The 15,038-nt window shown below is 36.5% G+C and overlaps 2 protein-coding genes and 1 long non-coding RNA gene across 3 annotated transcripts; 1 reads left to right on the top strand and 2 right to left on the bottom strand.

Moving 5' to 3' along the window:
- Positions 1-1,248: 1,248 nt before the first annotated feature.
- On the bottom strand, positions 1,249-7,692 carry LOC117992257 (uncharacterized). The gene is made up of 3 exons (XM_034979919.2): positions 7,376-7,692; positions 6,951-7,042; positions 1,249-1,764 (listed from the first exon to the last, which is right to left on the bottom strand). Exons 1-3 carry the CDS (start codon positions 7,614-7,616, stop codon positions 1,270-1,272), a joined length of 828 nt encoding a protein of 275 aa, XP_034835810.1. The 5' UTR covers positions 7,617-7,692; the 3' UTR covers positions 1,249-1,269.
- On the top strand, positions 2,336-6,954 carry LOC138403805 (uncharacterized). Its single transcript, XR_011237966.1, has 2 exons — positions 2,336-3,195; positions 6,892-6,954. It is a non-coding gene; the product is annotated as an uncharacterized lncRNA (long non-coding RNA).
- LOC138403804 (uncharacterized) lies at positions 5,404-6,907 on the bottom strand. The gene is made up of 3 exons (XM_069505693.1): positions 6,090-6,907; positions 5,864-6,010; positions 5,404-5,710 (listed from the first exon to the last, which is right to left on the bottom strand). Exons 1-3 carry the CDS (start codon positions 6,190-6,192, stop codon positions 5,625-5,627), a joined length of 336 nt encoding a protein of 111 aa, XP_069361794.1. The 5' UTR covers positions 6,193-6,907; the 3' UTR covers positions 5,404-5,624.
- Positions 7,693-15,038: the final 7,346 nt, after the last annotated feature.

A 15,038-nucleotide genomic window follows, 5' to 3' on the forward strand; every position in this document is an offset into this window, starting at 1 on the left:
CTTTTTTGATGTTTTTACATGGGCCTTGCGTGCCACAGCGGCGGGATTTTTGACTAGTTTGGAGGGCGTACAGGGCTTATCTCCCGTCCGCCGGCTCGCCGTGGAGTTCGGAGTTGAATTCGAAGATTCTGACATTTCGAGATCCCAATGGCCACCCCTTGTGACTATATCACCGCTTGAAAAGTTGCCGCTTGTCACCAGTCACCACTCTGTCACCAGTAGGTCACCACTTTGTGGATGTACTCTTGTAACCAAGTATCACCGTAACCCACTGTAACCGTTAGGTCACCACCAAATAACCAACACGTCACCAAATGTCACCAAAATGTCGCCAAAAAGTCACCAGAAGTCACCACTTTGTCACCAAATTTAATCGTGACGGAGCAAAACGAATTGCTGCCGTCCCAACGAGCTCTGGCGCGCGACTTTTTCGGCGAGCTTCAAATGCCGAGCTTCAAGGCAACATAGTTAAGATTATTTAGATATGAATGTAATGTAGACAGATAAGTAGACAAGTATAAAAAGTAGGAGTTAAATTGTAGGTTAAATAGAATTAAGATAGATAATTAGTTTATGTTAGGGTGCTCCCTCACCGGGAGCATTCACGTGTACTGTAACATTATAGATTCGTCTTTGAGCATTACATTACAATTCTACCTCCCTGACGCTCCCTCACCGGGAGCATTCACGTGTACTGTAACATTATAGATTCGTCTTTGAGCATTACATTACAATTCTACCTCCCTGACTGACGAGTATTTGCGTGTAATGTAATATTGATTCGACTTTGAGCATTTTCAGCATTTCATAGCAAGATGTCAGACGAAGCGGTCGTTGTGCTGAGTGCGGCAATATTAATTCGACATTGTTATTTACGTAAAAAAAAAACACAGAAGAAACGATATTGGTGTCATGAATTATATCAAAACCGGCAAAATACAGGCGGTTTGGATATTTTAGAAAGAATCAACCGACCCATAAGTAAACTTAAAATGTTTTTAAGAATCTCTTCTTCGGATTTTGAACACTTCATAAATCTCATTGGACCATATGTTAAAAAAGAAGATACTAATTATAGACAAGCAATAACAGTGCAAGAAAGATTAGCTGTTACGTTACGATTTTACGCATCTGGTGATTCTTATTCAAGCTTGCAGGTTACTTTTAGAATGTCCAATCAGATTATAAGTTGTATTATCAAAGAAGTGAGTGAAGCTATAATTGGATGTTTAAAAGAAAATATACTGGTGAGTTTATTAATCTAGTTTATTAATCAATCAGATCTCCAAATTCACGCATAAACCCCTCACTTTCTTGGCTATTAATACTGGCTTCAGGCGAAGAAAGTTGGGCGTCTGCAGTGGATGGAACTGCTGCTGGTGAGGGTGTACTTTGGAGGCCTGATGGTCCAGCATGGTTTGATTCATTACGCGAAAGTTGAGAATCAGGAGTCCAATATCCATGTTGCTGGTACATGTACTCATATTCACCGCGATCGGCACTAAACAAGATATTGGAAATGTGGTGCTGTACACAGGCCCTAGTATTTTGAGAGTACGTCTTGAGTTTTTCAGTAATAAATTTCCCAAAAGTAGTGCATTCATCCGATTTAGCAGAAGTAAAGTCTTGCAAAATTTGGAAAGTCGAGTGCATTATATCATCACTTCCATCCACCTTCGCTTTTTTCCGTTGTGGTGCATCAGGATTTTCAGGTGGCTTGTTGCGAGTCTCCTGCAAGTCTTGTGTCCCAGGTTCACAAGGAATCTAAAACAAGGTTTTTTTTTTCAGTTACTTAGGGCCGGTTGTTTCAACAAACTTTGACGGACACGTAACCTTTAAATATGGCGCTAACGAACGTAAGTAAAGAAAAAGCGTTGATTCAGCATCTATTAGCGCTAACGTTCGTTAAAAAGTTACGTTTACGTTAACCAGTGCTGGCGCCTTTGGTGATCGTCAAATCAGTTCGTAACTTCATACTTCTTACAAACGGAATATTTTATTTACAAATTATAATGGAATCAATTTAATTCAAAGCTTTTAATGATAGTTTTTTTGAAGATTTTGTAAGAAAGAAAAAGTGTTTAAAATGCGAAGTAGCAATATTAATAACTATGTATATAATTTAATATACTTAAAATGAAATAAGAAAAGGATACGGAGAAGTAAGTTAATTTTTAGGGTTAGTTTCGCAACCAAAATAACAATGACGAACAGTTTTTTGTACAATGAAGCAACGCACTTAAATTAACAGATGTTAAAGTTCGTCTACGTCCGTTAAATTTTAACGAACGGATCTTACGAAGACCAATGGTTTGAAACAACCGGCCCCTAGCATACCAGATGGTTGGCTAAATTTGGCTGAAAACTTCAATAACCAGTGGAATTTCCCTCATTGTGTCGGCGCTATAGATGGCAAACATGTAGTCCTGCAAGCCCCATACAGAAGTGGAAGCGATTACTATAATTTTAAAGGTTTTTTTAGTATAGTTCTATTTGCGGCTGTGGATTCAAATTACAATTTAATATATATAAACTGTGGCTGTCAAGGGAGAATCTCTGATGGAGGAGTATTTAATAATTGTAATTTGTATACTAAAATGCAGAATAAATCTTTGAATCTACCACAGCCAAGAGCATTGCCGATGCGGAACAAAGAAATTCCTTATTATTTTATTGGGGATGAAGCTTTCGCATTATCAGAAAATATAATGAAAGTGTATTCAGGACATCATCGTAAAGGAACAAAGGAGAGAATTTATAATTACAGACTTTGTAGAGCACGGAGAGTAGTCGAAAATGTGTTTGGCATTATGTCAGCAGTTTTCCGAGTGTTGCGGAAACCCATGTTATTGCAACCAGAAAATGCTACTTTAGTAGTTAATGCCATAGCACACCTACATAACTTCTTACGAAGAAATCGGCGAAGTAGGGATTTGTACACACCTCCGGGATCTTTTGACAGGGACAATTTAGGAGTAATCACACCAGGATCTTGGAGGGCTGATACCGAAGAAAATACTGGTTTAATGGATTTGGATGAACAACAAGAAGCAGCACAAATAGTTCCTCAAGAGATACGTGAAGAAATTAGTAATTATTGTTCGCAAGAAGGAGCAGTACCATGGCAAAACGAATATGCTTAATGTTTATTAATGTCCTGCTTTATTTAGCCTTGATAGGTTAAAAAATATTTCTGTGGCCTGGTGCTAATAGGGCCAATATCAATAATCGTTATTTGCAGTAATGAGCGTTATAAAAATGAATCAGCATACATAGTTATTATTTAGGTGTTATATTGTAGTATGGCAAAGATATTTTACTTTTATTTGATTTGTGTTTTTAAGTAGATTTATGAATTGAATTCTAATTTAAGAAAAACATGTTATTTTGGAAAATATTATCAACTTAAGCCCCTTTAGCACTGATGATAATTATTATGTTAGTTCCCAATTATGTATAAAATTAAAAAGGCCAATGTTGTTTTTCTAAGAAATTTTACTATGGAAAGATTACAATATTTTTAATTTTCTTCATCAGAACATGACACAATATCCTCCATTTCGGGGCCAGTCTCCAAAGACTCATAAAATGGACGGCTGGATGGTTGGAGGTACTCCAGAAATGATTGCAGGTCTCTGACTTTTGGTGCAGGGAGTTTAATAGGTCTCTGATTTAGGGGCACGAGAGGTGTTACTGGTGCAGTATCTTCTGATTGTGAACGTGTCATATTTCGGTTTCTTTTTAAACTTAGCACTTTGAATAATTCTTCACTATCATCAAATGAGTATTTGTAGTATAATACCCCTGGATCTACTTTTCTACACTGTATCCATTTTATTTTAGTCCAATTGACCTTTTCTTTCACTGAATTTATCTTTCGGTGTACGTATTGTGTAGTGAGCAGTTTTTGGAAGTTGTAGAATTGTGACTGTTGCATTTCTACAACATTTATTTTTGGGTTCCTATGGACTGTTCTGATTAGGTTTGCCCAGTCTTTTGGTAATTCTATTTTCATTGCAGTTTTTTTTAGCTTTTTCTATAGAAGCATGTATAGTGTCTGCTTCCATATGTGTGTGGCCTGGTTCTAAAAACTTAAGGTTTATAATCCTTGGCGAGTTGATAGAGTTTTCTATAAAATACATGATCATAATAGCAACATAAATATTTCGATTCTGTCCTGGGCAGCTGTCACTATACATGTTAATTTCATCTAGGTTATTAGGCAGGGTGTTCAGATGGTGATATAAACAAGAAGCTATTTCTTGTCCTCCTCTACCAGCAATTGTTTCATCCCATAATAAACAATATGCATCAGCTGATGATTGTGATACTCTATAAATTGTTAAGTTCAGGGTCCATAATTGTCGCTTGTAAAAACTGAACCCTGCTGTTAAATAAGGTGTTGGAAGACACTTCTGTAAGTCAGTCATTTAAATTACAGTTAGGCTCCACTTCCAACTGTAATTTAAATTTGTCACATTTTCCACAAGTGTCATTTTTCGGTTTTTTAAATGTCAAATTAAACTCTTCCACAAAAACTTTTCTGTAGTAGCTTTCTTTAACGGGGGTTTGTCCATTTTCATTACAATGTGTGACATATAAGCGATACATCAAAGCAATAGAAAGATCACCATTTAAATATTTTTTTTGGGTATGAGACCTAGAATAGTGGCTTTCATAAGCTGGAAACATTTTAATATGCTCTTTTACTTCCATCTTACTGGCCTCGCTAATTCTTTTCTGTTTTTGGTGCCTTCCTCGCTGATCTACAGAAAGTATTCCTACCTCTGAGTTCCTTTTTTTCTCAACAATTACTCTTACTTTTTTCAATGATAATGATAATGTATTAAGGAACATAGTTTGACATACTTCAGTTCTAGTTTCACTTTGATTAGTGAAGAAGTATTTTCGGGTCCATTGGCGTCTACTCAACCCATTGACAACCTTAGTCGACTTTTTTGGAAATTCTTCAATCAAGCTTGCTATATACTGTGATTGACTTTCTGCAGTTAAATCATACAACTCGGCAAATATCTTTTGTCTCAGGTATTCAGGAAACTTATCAGCACATTTTTTCTTGCAATTGCAGGAAGGCCCAAGTTGTTTAGCCAGTTTTAGGGTGCCTTTGCATGATGTATAGCTTCTGCCATGAGTCCTATTTTCCTTTCTAACATTTCTTTTCCATAATTTAGGATTCCTTTTTCTTTTTCTACTCAACTGATTTGGACTCTCAGGAACAGCAACAGCAGAGGTAATATTTGAGACATTATTCAAATGTGAAGACAAACTTTCAGTACTGGCAGCTGGAAGTTCTTCATTATCTGATGAAGAACTGCTAGACTCATAAGAATCGGGTATATATTCATCCGAACTGTCACAAGATAATTCTAAGTCACTTAGTAATATGCTTCAGTTTTGTAATTCTTGTAGAACACCTGTAAATTAAAAAAAGTTATAAAAATCAATTATTAGATTGTACATCATTTGAACATCCTTCCTGTTCCATAGATGGCTAAACAGGGGAAGTGTGATTGGTGTCCAGAATATTTAGGCATACCTACAATCATTAGCATAAAAAAATACAAAATGAAACTTGACCAATCCCTATACTAAAAAAATACAATTTATAGAAACTTGCCATCATTCAGCTCACTAGAATGTGGCATTATTGATTGCTCTTCGACATTACATCCTTGCTCAGACCGACAACCTGCAATTTAAAATACACATTAATTAGGTACACTCATCTAAGCAACTATAATCTAAAACCATAACAATAATAAACACCTGATCCCTAAGTTAGATAAAGTAAATTTATAATAGCTATTTTTCATTCATGAAGACTGATATGTATTTTACCAACCTTCGATACTTGAACTTGCTACTGGATCCACTTGTGGCCGATTTATTTCAAGACTATCACCATAACTCTGCTGGTCATTTGCTGATGATGCTGTGTTTAATGGCGTGAACGATTTATCTTCGGCATGATGTTCTTGCACAAATTGAGCTACAATTTATAATATAACTTGTAATTCAACATATTTTTACGTAAAAAAGTAAGGCACAACACTCAACTCAAATCTTACCGTTATCATCAGATTCTTCTTCGTCAGTAGCTTCAACACGAGTAAGTAATCGCAACATTTTCGCACTTCGGTTATCTTTAAACAATCTTTTCGGTTGATTCATGGTAAGAAGCAATTATTATCAAGTACACAACAAAAGAAAAGATTATAATTCAATCTTAGATAGAAAGCAATATTTTTAAACACTAAACGTCAAATTTACGCGGCTAGTTTGACAAATAAACATTGGCTGTGACTGGCGTTTGACACGCAGGACCACAGAATAAACAGCCAAAACGTCGTTTCGTTTCACGTAAGATAGGCCAATGTAATCTGATGCCTATTTAACAGAGATGACATTTTCATTTTTTATTCATCACTTGGTTGCAAATATGACCAAAGTTATCTTTGGTCTTTTTAAAATTTGGATATTATAGTAAAAATATTACTGACTTAGTGCAAAATGGACCAATGTAAAGATTGGTCTATTTTGCTTTAATATAAATAAAGCGGCAAACTAAAATTATATCACAAAAAGGGCTAATGTTAACTTTGATCGTTTTTGTTCTTACCCTATTACTAAGAAAGTGAAAAATAATAATTTCTTGTCGGCTTAAGTATACTGCAGCCCTTTGATCATTTATTTATTTTTACTTAACTGTATGAAAGCGCACACTACATTGGCCTTTTTTACATAGTAACTTTTGAAAGATTGTTAATACACTAACGCCCTTTTAGCACAAAAAAATATCATACTTTTATAATAAACTGGCATTACAATCTCGTTTCATACAAAAACGTACTTTGGCCCTTTTAGCACCAGACCACAGATTTAAAACCTGTGTAAACAGATATTAAATGTAATATACATAATATACTAACTGAATCTGTTGTCTTCCGTGGTTCATATCTGTCCAGTATAAATGATAAAGCTGCATATGCGAACCAGGTACTAGTATATACTTCTTCTGCACCTGAAATATAGATTATGTAATATGTACTGAATTGAATAAATTAATAAATAAATAAATAAATGGTGAAGGCACCTATAGTCCACTTGTTTAGGTATGCGGATGCCCAGTTTTGAAGTGTAATCAACATTGATCAAGATCATTTCTAATCAAGTTTACATTTTTTCTAAACAAATGGCCTATAGTGAAGGTATCATCAACAAACAAAACATGCCCTAGGTACACACGAGTCGTGTGGAATGTGACCTCTCCGCCACTCACACTCACCCCTTGCTTGTCACAGTTATTGTCATGACTAAAGTAGATGTAGGTACATAAATAAAATATGTTACCCACCTTTTCCGGTTCCTGAAGCACTTTTTTTCATTTTGCTCTTTTCTCTTCTAAGAGATGCTAACAGGCTTGTGATTTTCTTTTGACATTCTTCTACGGTTATTCCAAATTGATCCGATAATTTCACCCAACCGTCTTGTTTTATTATTTTATTAAAGTGTTGAGGATGCTTAGGGTCCCATAATTCCCTGATTTCCCTATATTTTTCTATGAATAATAGAGTCTTCTCTTTGTCCCAAGCCATTACTTAAATTTACAACTGTCCGTGACGCCAAAAAAATCTCCGAAGCGTCAGAAACACTTTATGACAACGTGCGTTCACTTCACTGTCACGTAGGCTACTTAGCGGGCGGGCGGGGGGCTAGGGGCAGTGAAGCCCCCCGCCCGCCCGCTGAAGCTGTGAAGCGCATTGATGTTACAAGTTGTATCAAGATATTACACATTGTATCAATACAAGGTGCGCATTGTAATGCTCGGTTCTCCTCCTTCACTGATGTATGCCCGTTTTGTATCATTACAAGGTGCGCATTGTAATGCTCGGTTCTCCTCCTTCACTGATGTAATGCTCAAATCTGTAACGTTACATAACACGCGAATGCTCCCGGTGAGGGAGCACCCTTATGTTGGCCCTTGCAGTCTGAACACCGGAAATGAAATCTGCACCTCCCCTTTGCGCACCTACACACGTAGTACAAAGCTTGTTTTTCTCTATAAACTCTATCTTGCGCTGGCAATAGTTGAAACTTTTAGTACCTAACTGCATGATGATGCCTGGGCTGCGTCCTTGGGCTACAATTGCTACCCTTGCGCTACCTGAAGTGTGACCCTGCTCAGCGTTTTCCAAATGCAACGCCCTAGTTTCAAGATCCTACTTGAGAAACTCTTCAAGGCTCGGCTTTTTGCTTGAATCCCTGCCCAACTGGTATGCTCTTGCGGTGTAATTATCTTATTTACGGAATAGGATACACATGAGTATCGCGTTCCAATGAGCTACACTAGCTTTCCGAATTGCGTCTAAATTTGGGTTATTATAAATCATTGATTAAAATAGGTTGATGAATGGAATGAATTCTAAGTTCTAAGAATTTACCATCAAATCGAGCTATTTCCACTGGTTTCAAACGAGTTACTAGGTACGACACTTTGAGCTGATGGCGGCGAAGACGATGAAGTAGTGATAGCCATGTTGCGTTATAGCTTTATTTAGCATGGCTGCCATTTTATAGTATTTTTTCTTCTACGGATTCCACAATTTCGTAATCGTTAACACTTCAACTGCCCTTATTTTTCGCAGGGTGCCACATGTCATGTGCCTACTACAAGAATGTGTTACGATGGTGATCCTGTGCCTATTACATGTATATGTGTCGCAAGTAGCCATTAGCGAGTGCCGTTAACGCACGTACGCGCTGTCGAAAAAGCTTGGTAAATAATTGTAATAATAAAAAATAAATAAGCCGAGACTCGGGTTTTTATGACAGGTCATAAAAGTAATTGGTTCTCAAAGTGTGAAGGGTCCTCAAATAAACAAACTTAGGAATTTATATTCACTGTACCTACCCATGACGTGAATCGTGATCGCATCAAGTGTCAAAGATCCCGCCCGTAGTTAAATTATTAAAAATCTTTTACCTGAAAAATAAGTTAGTACCTAATCTAAATATATAAAAGGAAAAGGTGACTGACTGACTGATCTATCAACGCTTAGCTCAAACAACTGGACGGATCGCGCTGAAATTCGGCATGCAGATAGCTATTATAACGTAGGCGTCAGTCAGTCACCTTTTCCTTTTTTATATATATAGATCAAGAATTTATTTATTTATTCGGGTTCCGGTGTTACGTAATTAAACGGCTTAATAAAATCTAACAAATTTAATATATTATAAAAATAAAGATAATACTTAATAGTTAAAACAAAAACTTATATTTAAAAAGAACTAAAGAGAAAGAGTACCTAAACTCATTTCTAATACCTAGGTGTAGAAGTACACTACAAGTCTACACCTATGTGTTTGGTGGCGCGCCTGGTGTTTCGTCTTCCGAGTACGTTGATGCTGCACCTAACACTGGTGTGTTAGGTGGCGCGCCTGGTGTGGCGTCTTCCGAGTACGATTCTGATGCTAGTGATGCGTCGGCACGGCATACGGTCTCCAACGATCTAATCATGTAAAAGCATTTAGGGTAGAATTTCTTCGTGTGAGTGTAAATACAATATAGAGACCTCTTAGATAGCTTCGTTTTCGGCTCGCTCTTTCTTGCGACGTACACTGGGGAAATTTGCGTGAATGTCGCAAATCGCAATATGGCTTCCGTAGTCCGTGAGTGGAAATTATTAAAACGTACTTTTGTACTGCGTGATTATTTTGTTGTTCTATCTCTTCTAAACAGTAATTGTGAGAAGGACCAATGTGCGATGCAGAACTGTATACCATATTATGAAGATTCTGGTTGACTTGATTAGAAGGCTTATCGTTTAAATTAAAGCTCTTTTATAATAAATACACTATATTTAGGTTACAATCAACACTTCCGAAGCTACGGCGGCGGTCAGTTTCTTGTACTTATTCTTTCTTCTGAGATCGCAAAATTAATAGTCTCGTTTAAATTTTTAGGTGACTTGCACCTAACTACACTCGGCGTCAAAAAAATCGCACCTTTCAAAAAATCTACTTCAAACAATTTTAAACCTTATTTGACATCAATAATGAGGGTCATGTTGGGTATCATTTGAAAGGGGATGAAATGGAGAGCACAAAAACAATTCAATTAATTATTTTTCTTTTATTGGAACAGCACAAAAAAAGAAGTTTATGAAACAGTAAAAATCCTTAATTAAGCCTTAATTTAAAACAGATTAATTATACAAAAAAGAATACAAAAAATGATCTTAAAAATAATCTAGTGTTACCCCCCCTTGCCCTGATGACGGCTTCCATACGATCCCTCATGGATCTTATCAATTTTAAAATGTCTTCTTGAGGGATAGTGTTCCATTCCTCAATAACAGTATCTTTGAGTTCCTGGAGAGTCGTAGGAGCGGGATCACGAGACCGAACCTTGCGTTTTAAATGGTCCCATAGGTGCTCAATCGGGTTCAGGTCTGGACTTCTTGCTGGCCAGTGCATGACAGAGATCCCAACCTCTTGAAGGTACTCGCGCACAATAATTGCAGTGTGAGCGCGAGCGTTGTCGTGCATCAACATGAACCCCTCGCCAACAAAACTGGCATAGAGGACCACATGTTCTTCCAGGATCTCTGTGATGTACCGGTGAGCAGTCAGTGACCCTTGCCCGCGAGCACCTCGAGCCCGGGAGACGCAAACAAGGTCGGTTTTGCCGTCGGCAGACATGCCGCCCCAGAACATACAAGAACCGCCTCCATATTCCACAGTCTCCTGGATGCAGGCTTGGGCGAATCGTTCACCCTGTCTTCTGTACACTCTTTTGCGTCTGTCGTTGCAGAAAAGGCACACTCTCGTCTCGTCTGAGAAGAGAACAGCTTTCCATTGTTCGAGGGTCCAATAGGCTACTTGACAATTTTTTTAAGTTGGTCTTAAATGGTTAATATTTGTCCTATTATATCAAAAAAATAACACTATATTTTTTTGCGCCCTAAAAACCGTAAAACTTTAATTAAAAAAAATATTTTTCTTAGACAGGTGAAAACACTGTCGGCCATGTTTGGCCGATAGATTATCTGTGCTCTGACGTCATGCATTTGTAAACAACAGTATAACCCTGTGGTTATACTGTTGTTTACAAATGCATGACGTCAGAGCACAGATACTGTGGTTATACTGTTGTTTACAAATGCATGACGTCAGAGCACAGATAATCTATCGGCCAAACATGGCCGACAGTGTTTTCACCTGTCTAAGAAAAATATTTTTTTAAATTAAAGTTTTACGGTTTTTAGGGCGCAAAAAAATATAGTGTTAATTTTTTTGATATAATAGGACAAATATTAACCATTTAAGACCAACTTAAAAAAATTGTCAAGTAGCCTATTGACGTGTTCGCGAGCGAATTGCAAGCGGGCTCGCCGATGCTCTGCGGTCAATTTGGGACCCGTAGCAGCTTTTCGCGCCGCTATTTTCTTCTCCCTCAGTCTTCGTCTAACCGTAGACACACTCACAGTTCTTCTGTTAGTTGTCTGGAGCTGCTGTCGCAACTCAACAGCATTTAAGAACCGATTTCTCAAAGACGTCACTACGATGAATCGGTCGTCTCTCTCCGAGGTGCAGCGACGTCTACCAGACCCATGTCTTCGGACGAAGCCACCGGTCTCCAGGAAACGCTGGTACACTCTTCGAACCGAAAAACGGCTCAAGTTGAGTTGCCGAGCGACATCACACTGCCGCATGCCTGATTGCAGTAGTGCAATCACTTGGGCGGCCTCATCAATAGTGGTATCCATCTTCAAAGGTATTTTTCTAGAGAATGAGCTTCTCGTGTGTCCACTTCAACGGTTAGATAGCGAATGACCCCGATTGTACCTGTATTGACCATTTTATACCTACAAAAGGTAGCGCAACTAGCGGCTGTCTTAAGAAGCAAAATTGTAAGTGTTTTCTTCTTCTTTTTTTGTGCTCTTCCAGTAAAAGAAAAATAATCAATTGAATTGTTTTTGTGCTCTCCATTTCATCCCCTTTCAAATGATACCCAACATGACCCTCATTATTGATGTCAAATAAGGTTTAAAATTGTTTGAAGTAGATTTTTTGAAAGGTGCGATTTTTTTGACGCCGAGTGTATGTTAGATATTTTGAGCAGAAGCCCCATTAAGAAAGGGTGAAGAGCGATAGAAAAACTAATCTTATTCAATAGTTCATAGGGTGTATAATTAAAATTGTATAAATGTATAACAAACAATAAGTAAATTCACAAAAAGCGGTATATTTTTATTTTCTTCTACGACTAAAAAGTACAATAAGATTAAAATTTCGATTCAAAATACATAAAATAATATGCCCAGACATAAAATTGTATGCCAAGACTAAGGGGAACTAAAATAGGCACCAATACCATTAATAAAACAAACAAATGATTCACAAACATTAAAAGAATTCTTATATAAAGTAAACATTTTAAAAAATCAACACAAAGTTAAATTAGGTAAATTACTTAATCAGTCTATCTATCGGTCAGCCTCAGCCAGTATTGTTATTGAAAGTCTTGCAAACTTCTCTTCTTCACACAACATACATTCATATTGTGCGGTAGCTGCTTGAACGTATGATAAATTCTTTAGTTTCGTGCATTTTAGGTGATACCAACGAATGCATTGATTACAGCCAATATTCATTTCGCCCTCTTCTTCAGTGTCACTTATAAGGTCAAGATCACAAGAACCACGTTTAACGCGGGATTGAGTTTCTTCTACTATCTTATTCTTCATCTATTTTGGTTGTGGTTATCTTTTCTCTTTAGCTCTCTTTCAAGCTTTCTTTTCTTAATTTGGTTTTCTTTGTCCTGTTTCGCTTTTTCTTTTTTTTCGTAGTATTGTTGCCAAGCTTTAGATGTTATATCACTCGGAAACTGATTCGATGTACGAGTTCCTTTGTTTTTAGTGACGAAATCAGGAAATTTCAGATGTTTTAAATGGATCATCTATAAGAGTTGCTTGTGTTTCTGGAGTTGGTGCTATTAATATGTTTTCTGTGACTATTATATTTTACTCATAGGTATTTCCTGATTTATTGTTCGAAGATTCTGTAGAATGTATCGATTGTTTTTCTGCTAACGTAATAAAATCATTATCGGGTTGTCCAATTGCATTAACATAATCAATTTTCAACGCAGAAGGAACTATATCCATGTCAGATATTTTCCTAGCCTCTGTATTACCATAACTTATAATAATGGATGGGTTCTTTTCAGTGTTAGCCTTTTTAGTACATGTTTGTTGTTTATCTGGTGAAACATCCAAAGACCTGTTTACGAGGACATGATCGTGATCTATACCTGCAAATGTAATATCCATCCTGATATTTTCTCTTTGATCCTGGTACTTTTTAGATTCTTTAGCTTCTAGATTTGTATGTATTTACAGATGGGGATCTTTGATCTTAGCTCAGGGACCGTTTCAATTTGGACTACATGCATCATGGGGCTTTCATCTCACTCCCTTATTAATTTCAAATGGCTGATGACCGAGGGTTTGGTTTTTACTAACCAGTAAACCAGTAGTATTCAATATTTGAGTCATATAGTTCCAATACCCGCTAACTCCACTTTAATAAAAAAATATGACTGTCGATGGTTCCACATAGTCTATGGACTTTTGAATCGATCATCCAAATAAATTGTATGCCAAGAACCGCTAAATCCCAAATAAATTTGACTTAAACTTTTTAGTTGTTTCCAAAATCCGCCAGCTCCACTATACATTTAGGTACAATAACCGCTAAGTCCGTTTTCGACCAATCACGATGCGCTATTCCACAGCGTGTAAGATGGCGATTCAGTGAGAAAGCTTTGGTTGTTGTGCTACTTAAAATTGCAAATTTTAGTTAAAATTATGGAAGAAATGACAAAGAAAGTAGAAAAAGCAGCTCCTAATAAAGGAAGAAAACGAAAAAGTCAGCCAGATTTATGGAAAAAGAATAAACTGAAAGAACAAAGGTACGTTAAAAGTATGGTCGGTTACTATGGCTAGTATAGGCTATACAGAGTGTTTCCTGTATAGACGTGTTGACAGTGTTCAACAAGTATATACCTACATATCCTTATATATATTTTTTGAATTATTTACTTTACGATCCTATTAATATTATAAAATATGTGAATATTTCGATACCAGAAATTTCAATTGTCGTAAAGGACAGGCCTGTCCATGTCTTGAAATTTCTGGTATGTGTTGAAATTTCTGGTATCGATTTGTATATTTGTACCTACTTTGGTTATTTATTTTTACGAGGACAATAAAATGTATGATGTTATTAATATAATTTTTATTTTTTTCTATTAATATAAAAGTTTGAAACTTACAAACATACATACTTTACATTATAAATAATAATAGGTAGATATAAAAGTTTGTAAGTTTGAATGTTTAGTTTTGACTTGAGTTTGAGTATCAATATTTATTTTTCAGGTACACGCCTCATGATTTGCCTGTTTTTCCAAAGTGTAGACATAATACGAAAAGTTTGAAGTGCGGCTCATTGTTAATGGGTGACTTAATGAATATACATAAGCATTTTTACTTTAAAAAAAATAAAATACACCAAGATAACTTTATTTTGAAGAACTGTGTGACAAAAAATGTTCAAAGACATCGCCCTAAAGATGGTACTGGGTGCTTGAAAAATATGAGTATAACCTATTATCTTTACAAAAAATCTGACAAAAAAAATGTGCGTGTCTGTAAAGAAGCATTTATGTCTATTCTAAATATAAAAAAAGATAGGATTTGGGGAGTCTTACGAAGATCACACAATTCTTCCGGCGCATTAGCAAAAGAAACTCGAGGTGGTGATCACCGATCTCAGGAAAATGAAAGCAAACGTGTTGCTATAAACGCATTCATACAATCGTTCGAATGTAGAGAATCACATTATTGCCGAGGAAAATCAGCCGAAAGAATGTACCTGAGCAGTGATCTCAATATTAGAAAAATGTGGCTTCTTTATAATAGTAACGCATCGCCAGAACATAAAGT

The sequence above is a fragment of the Maniola hyperantus genome, chromosome 21 (genome assembly GCF_902806685.2).
Source record: "Maniola hyperantus chromosome 21, iAphHyp1.2, whole genome shotgun sequence".
Classification (NCBI taxonomy): domain Eukaryota; kingdom Metazoa; phylum Arthropoda; class Insecta; order Lepidoptera; family Nymphalidae; genus Maniola; species Maniola hyperantus.